This window comes from Corylus avellana, chromosome ca2 (assembly GCF_901000735.1).
Source record: "Corylus avellana chromosome ca2, CavTom2PMs-1.0".
In the NCBI taxonomy this organism is placed as follows: domain Eukaryota; kingdom Viridiplantae; phylum Streptophyta; class Magnoliopsida; order Fagales; family Betulaceae; genus Corylus; species Corylus avellana.
In genome coordinates this window covers 19,309,079-19,316,409 of record NC_081542.1, presented here as the reverse complement: position 1 = coordinate 19,316,409, position 7,331 = coordinate 19,309,079, and the positions used below count along the sequence as shown (strand labels likewise).

At 42.7% G+C, this 7,331-nt stretch overlaps 1 protein-coding gene across 1 annotated transcript; it reads left to right on the top strand.

Moving 5' to 3' along the window:
- Window positions 1-1,477: 1,477 nt before the first annotated feature.
- LOC132169251 (uncharacterized mitochondrial protein AtMg00310-like) lies at window positions 1,478-2,155 on the top strand. Its single transcript, XM_059580315.1, has one exon. The coding sequence runs from the start codon at window positions 1,478-1,480 to the stop codon at window positions 2,153-2,155; it is 678 nt and encodes a 225-aa protein (XP_059436298.1).
- Window positions 2,156-7,331: the final 5,176 nt, after the last annotated feature.

The following is a 7,331-nucleotide window of genomic DNA, read 5'->3' as shown; positions in this document are numbered from 1 at the left end:
TGCAATTTGACCAATTTTATCCAAAACTTCCCATATTGCCCTTATTTTTTTTTATTTTTTATTTTTTAAAAAAATTCGTGGTGGCCGTAACCGCTACTTTGGTCATCTGGTCATTTTTGCACCCCCAAATTTGTTTTCGTTTTCATAAAAAATAAAAATAAATAAAAAAATCAGGGGCGATATGGGAATTTTGGGATGATATTGGTTGAATTGAAAAAAAATAGAACTTTGTGGGGGCGGATTGCAAAAATTGAAACTTTGATGTTCGAATTGAAAAACACTATCAACTTTGGGGGGGTAAACTGTAATTTTCCCTTAAATTAATAACCACTATACTAAAACTATCGCAACATGTACTTAATGAGGAGTGCTAGGGAGCCGGAGAATTTTCTCAAATTCTCTCCTGCCTGATATGGAAAATGTGGGTGGTAGACATAGAGAGAGAAAGGTGTTTTTTTTTTTTTTTCTCCTTCTGAAGTGCTTTCCATGTCAGGCGGGAGAGAATTTTCGGGAAAATTCTCAGGCTCCCTAGCAGTTCTCCTCGTACTTAATTAGATGAAAAATTCTATATTTAATTAAAAAAAAAAAGATATCTCTTATGGAGATTATGAATTCTTTATTGAAAATAATTGCTCCCCATAATAATACTCAATGAAATCACCTCCAAATATTCCAATGTATTGACCATGGAAATCTCATTTGTCAACAAATCAAAGTGACTACGATTTCATATCAGATTCCATTATTATCGTTCCCAAGGGATAACTCAATCGGCTGGGAATTACGCCTTACAGAGGTCACTAGTTCGAGTCTCCCCTCCCCTTCTTATGTGGACATGTCAAAAAAAAAAAAAAAAATCCATTATTATCTTTGGATTGAGTGTCTTTGCAATTTGTAGGAAATTTTCTATATGAATGGTGATGATTTATTCATATCAATATTTATTATATTACTATTTACTATGTTTAAAATAATTTATCACATTATTATGACAAATATGTTAAGTAATGAAGTGGTAAAATCTCAATCGTTTTGATTGGAAAACAATGGTTAAGATTTGAATAAATCTACTTAAATACCCTCAAAATTCCACCAAATATTTTTTTTGAATATAAACTAAAACTTCTATTCATGCTCAAAAGAGCGAGAAATTGATCACCTTGCCGAATACCCCGATCCATTATCCCCATACTTATTTCTGATCTATGCAGAGGCATTAAGCTCCCTACTTGCCAGGGTAGACAGGGAGGGTGTGTTGATAGGGGTTCCTACTTCTCCGAGGGGACCCCGTATCAACCACCTATTATTTGCTGACAATAGTTTGCTTTTTTGCAGAGCTGATTTGAGACATTGGAACAAACTGTCCATTATTCTTAAAAATTATGAAGCAGCTTTGGCGCAAAAATTGAATGCTTCCAAGATGGCTATTTACTTTAGCCGAAACACCCCATAGGCAAACAAGCAGCAAATTCTTGCAATGGCTGGTGTTCCTAGTTCACAGAAATATGAGACATATTTGGGTCTCCCAGCTTTGGTGGGGAAATCTCGTATAAAAGCTCTTACGGGCATTCTTGATAAAGCTTGGAAGCAGCTCCAAGATTGGATATTAAAACTCCTTTCACAGGCGGGAAGGGAAATTATGCTTAAGGCTGTCATACAAGCAATACCGACATATTGCATGAGCGTCTTTAGGCTCCCTAAAACATTGTGCGGTAAAATTAATTCCCTCATGCAAAAATTTTGGTGGGGGGATTCAAAAATACCTTGGATGAGTTGGAGCAAAATGGGTGCCTCTAAAGCAAAAGGGGGATTGGGTTTTCGGGATCTTATATGCTTTAATAAGGCTCTCTTAGCGAAGCAATGTTGGAGGTTATGGTACACGCCGGACAGCTTGGTGGCTACTATTATGAGGGCTAAATACTATGCCAATGGTTCCATTCTTGACGCCAAATCGGGATCTACACCGTTGTTCGCCTGGAGAAGCATCTTGGGTTCATGTGATCTACTAAAGGAAGGTTTGTATAGGCGGATTGGGAATGGGCAGACTACACAGATATGGGGAGAAAAATGGATTCATATTCCGTATACTTATGCTATTCACTCTCCCCCTCGGTTGTTGAACGACAATGCGATAGTCAGCGAACTTATAGACTAGGACACGAATGGGTGGAATACGAGGTTGTTGGAGGCCCTATTTACCTCGGAGGAAGTTGAGGCTATACTGTCGATCCCATTGAGTAGTACCAATAGAAGTGATGCTGTGATTTGGTGCGGTAGTGCAAATGGGATCTTCACAATGAAGTCAGCGTATCATATGGCCAAGGAAAGGGAGATATAGATGCAGGCACAGAGTTCTCACGGAGGTGCATCCAGGGAGCTGTGGAATTTTCTTTGGAAGTTGAGAATTCCAAATGTTGAGAAAAATTTCCTATGGAGAGCATGCAATGAGATTCTTCCTACCAAGGTCAATTTACAAAAACGTCATATCCTCAATGAAGCCCTATGTCCTATTTGTGGTTTACATGAAGAAACAGGTTTCCACATCTTATGGGATAGTTCGTCGGCAAGAGATGTTTGGGAAGTCTGAAGAAATTTCAAAAAAAGTACAGCTGGTGGTCCTTCTTTTGGACAGGTGGTAGAACAGATGTGCAAGATATGTGACAATGAGGAGTTGGGTCTCTTTGCTGGGATTGCTTGACGGGTTTGGCTTCAACGAAATGAGTTCATGCACGACAGTAAATTCATCCACCCGACTGCACTAGATAGCAAGCTATGGTGGCTCAAGCTAAATATATGGACGCTAACTCACAGAACCAATCTTCTCACCAACAATTGGATGATATCAGGTGGGTTGTTCCGCCAGTGGGCATGTGAAACTGAACTGGGACACGACAATTTACTCCAAACGGGGGGTGGTTGGTATGGGGGTAGTGAACTGTAACCATTGTGGGGTGGTGCTAATGGCTCGAAGTATAGTTAAAAATGGTCGTCTGTCACCAGTAACACCAGAGGCTTGGGCTGGAGGACAAGCTTTACTTTTGGAAAGAACTGGGTCTCAAGCATATTGTCCTAGAAGGGGATTCTAAGCTAGTAGTAGATGCTGTCAATTCGGAAGGCTTCAGTTGAAGTACTAACGGACACCTGGTGGAGGACATCAAAATTTTGCTGCAGGCTTTTCCACAATGGAAGGTCAATGAAGTGTGACGGTCTGCGAATAATGCGGCAAATGTGGTCGCCCAGATGGCCATTAGGGAGAATATTGTGAGGACTTGGAGGGCTGAGTGTCCTGAATGTATCCATGCGATTGTTATGGGGGAGATACCCTCCCTTTATTTTGATTAAGAAATACAAGAACTATTGATTCAAAAAAAAAAAAAAAAAAAAAGCGAGAAATCAAAAGGTGGACCGAAGTTCCTCCCTCCTTACAATACCACATATATCGGGTGGGATAACATCCCATCTAACAATATCAGTGACATGGGTCCTAGCCATCATGGCTAGTTCATGGGCTGCCCCATTGGCTGATCGCTGAACATGTGAAAATCGTGAAGTCTCCAACTTACTAAGCCCGGTTTTATTGTCTTCTAAAAGATGCCCGTAAATTCTACTACAGTGGGTACTTGAGTTGACTGCTTGGACCACCTACAATGCATTCCTAAAAAATAACTTTTTGAAAATTCTGCTCCTGACATAAAATGATAGCATGAAAAGTAGCAAGTGTTTCAGCTACCACCGATGCTCCATTAATCTGCTAATGCTTACTAATTGCTATTAAACATTTCTCATCCCGGGCTATAATCCCCAGTCTTATTGTATCCTTAGTGGCATTCATAGCAGCATCCCAGTTGATCTTCACCCAGCACGTTGGAGGTGGCATCCATTTTTCATCCTCTATATCCAAGTTATTCCCCCGTTGTAAATTCGGAGAGACATTCATTTGCCTAAAATCCCTCATGGTTTCTGCTTCTTTCAAAACTTGTTGGGGATGCGTGAAGACCCCATCATGCACCACCGTGTTTCTACGCAGCCATATCTTCCTAGCAGTGACCGTAAATAAGTCCAATTCTTCCTTCTCACAACGCTCAGCAATTTCCAAGAAAAGTTGAGAAAAATTCATGCTTCCCGTACTGCTCTTTTGCAACTTGACGGTGCTGCTACCCCATACATCATTAGCAGATGGGCATTCCCATATGATATGCATTATGGATTCATCCTCCCTTAGGCAAATCGGGCATGACTGATTATCACAAACTCCTCTTTGAAACAGATTTGTCTTGGTGGGGAGAAGGTTATGGCATGCTCTCCAAATGAACATCTTCACTGCCGGGGAGACATTCAGACTCCAACAAACCTTCCACACCTCGCTATCCTTTTCTATTACCGAACCACTCAGGTTTTGCCTTTCCGGCACCTCCAGCCCCAAGTGATAGGCACTCTTTACAGAGAATTCTCCATTCTTTGTGGGTCGCCATATCAACCGGTCTCTAGGAAGGAATGGACTGAGAGGTATATAGAGGATGGTTGTAGCTTCTACCGAGATAAACTTGCTCTCAATAAGAGACCGATTCCAATGCTTCGTATCATTATCAATAAGATCACAAACCCGTATGTCTTCCCGTAGACCAACCCTCGGAGATTGCACCGAGAATGTCGTCGGAGTAGGCACCCAGCAATCCCCCCAAACCCTTATATCTTTCCCATCCCCCACCCTCCAAATGGCCCCTTTTTTTAATATTTCCTACGTAGATAGTAAGCTTCTCCAAGCTAGTGAAGGCCGTGAGCCTAGGCTTGCTTCAAAAAAATTTTTGTGTAGAAAGTATTTAGCCTGCATGATACGAGCCACCAAAGAGTTTGGATTTTACATTATTCTCCATAACTGCTTAGCCAAGAGAGCCTTATTGAACATGGCCAAGTCTCTGAACCCCATGCCTCCCTTATCTTTTGACAGTCCCATTCTTTCCCAACTCATCCAATGAATCTTGGAAGAGTTTTCCTTATGCCCCCACCAAAATCTTGTAACCTCGATAATCGTGTAATCTCCTCCCTCTTGGCCAAGCTGGTATTACGAGAGAAAAAAATCGAGGTCTTTTCCTTGTTCAATTTCTGTTTGGAAGCCATTTCATACCTATCCAGAATTTTTGTGAGTCGTCTCCATTCCACTGAATTGGCCTTGCCAAAAAGAGACTATCATTTGCAAAGAAAAGGTAGCTTAATTTTGGTCCCTTCCTCAAGGTTGGAACCCCTATAATAACTCTCGTATTTTCTGCATGGTTAATCATTGAACTCAGTGCCTTCGCACACAAAATGAACAGAATGGAGAAAGGGGATCTCCTTGTCGCAACCCTTGGGTCGGGGTAATATGACCCACTGGTTGTCCATTTATAACAATGGAGTAGGAAACTGTGCTGATACCAGCCATAATCAGTCTTATCCACCCATCTGTGAATCCCATTATACGCATAACTGCTTCCCAAAATACCCACTCTACCTGATCGTAGGCCTTACTCATATCCAACTTAATCCCCATGAATCTCACCTTACTCCACATTCTTGTATGCATGGTATGCATTGTCTTGTAGGTTGCTAAGATGTTGTCTGTAATGAGCCTCTCTGGGAGAAAGGCACTCTGATTTGGAGAAATGATCTTAGGGAGTACCATTTTGAGCCTATTTGCCAAAACTTTTGATATTATCTTCTATAGCACGTTACATAAAATGATGAGTCTGAATTCATAAACAGAAGCAGGATTTACTTTTTAAATTCCACCAAATATAAATTCATATGGACTTAAGAACATGATACTTGACATCCCATCACTCTCCTACTAGAATCTTCTCTCTAGGGTTCTCTCTCAAGAAACCTAAAGGTGAAGCGGCTAACCTCTATCCTTGTCCAAGGGTGAGAGGCGACTGTAGGGATTTTATCCAACTCGTTTGCAAATAGAAGGAACCGTTGTTTGGAGAGAGGTAGCATTATGGCGGAGGATCTGACGAGACAATGGGAGAAGTTGAGTCTGCTTGAGGAAGAAAGTGTGGAGGTGGAGGTGCCAGAATCAACGATAGAGCCGTTGGTGCAAAGGGGACCAGCGTGTGTAATCGGCAAATTGCTGGCTGACAGAAATGTGGGCAAGGAGATTTTGAAGACTCCATTGATAAGGGCATGGCAACCAACTAGAAGGGTCACGTTCAAAACCTTAGGAGTTAATCTCTTTCTTATAGAGTTTGAGAACGAGTGGGATAAATGTCGGATACTGGAGGGACGACCCTGGAATTTTGATGGCGACCTGGTATCACTGGAGGATTTTGATGGTACAATCCCGCCATCTCAGATGGAGTTTGAAAGAGCAGCCTTTTGGGTGTGCATGTTCAACTTACCTTTGGCATGCATGAGCAAGGAGATGGGGGAGCGTATAGGGGCGTCGGTTGGTACGGTGGAAGACGTCGAAGTGGACGAAAATGACGTCGGGTGGGGAGAATACCTCCGAGTTCGCATCATTCTGGATTTGTCAAAACCACTGTCAAGGGGAAGGTTCTTGAAGTTACGTGACACATCTATATGGATTCCGTTCCAATATGAAAAGATCCCGCGGTTCTGCTTTAATTGCGGAATCATTCGCCATGGTGCCAAAGGGTGTCAGAAACCAGGAGGAAGAAGAACAAGGGAGAATGGATCGGAACCAGAGTTTGGGCTATGTCTCCGGGTACCTCCTCCAAGCAGCAGGATTTGAGGTGTTGGTGGTGGACGTGGATGGGGGAGGTCTCACGGAGAAAGGAAAGGCCACGCCAATTCCTCGAGTGCTTTTAACACGGCGCATCAAACGAAAGAGGAGAATGAGAAAGGGGACGGCAGTGCAGAGGAGGATACCGGAGATAGGTTTACTGGTACTTCGCCGGCGCCGGCAAGAGGGCAGGACGGACCCACAGATCAGGGAAGCAGTCCGTCACTTTCCAAACAGAGCAGCGCCATTCATGGGAGTCAGAAGGGGAAAGAATGGGAAGATTCTGCTAGGGGAGTCAAAAAGGCGGAAATCAGGGGAATGCCAATTATGGGGCGCAGGAATGAGGGAGATGAATCAATTAATACACGGATTATGGAGGAGGCGGTGCACAAAAATAGTAACGACAAGATCTTGGCCAATAAGGAAAAAAGCATATATGTGGGTCAATGGGACACCATTAAGGAGAAGATGATCTGGCAGGTCATGGGCAAGGAGGTTGACGTGGAGGAATTGCAAAGAAAGGGAAGTGGAGATCAATTCTTGGTGGGCCACGCTCTAGGGGATGACAAAAACGTGGGCAGTGGTAGTAAAGGGGCCAGTAACAAGAAAAAGA

Excerpts from the sequence above, each read along its gene's own strand:
- LOC132169251 (XM_059580315.1), top strand. The coding sequence starts at position 1,478 with ATGGCTGGTGTTCCTAGTTCACAGAAATATGAGACATATTTGGGTCTC.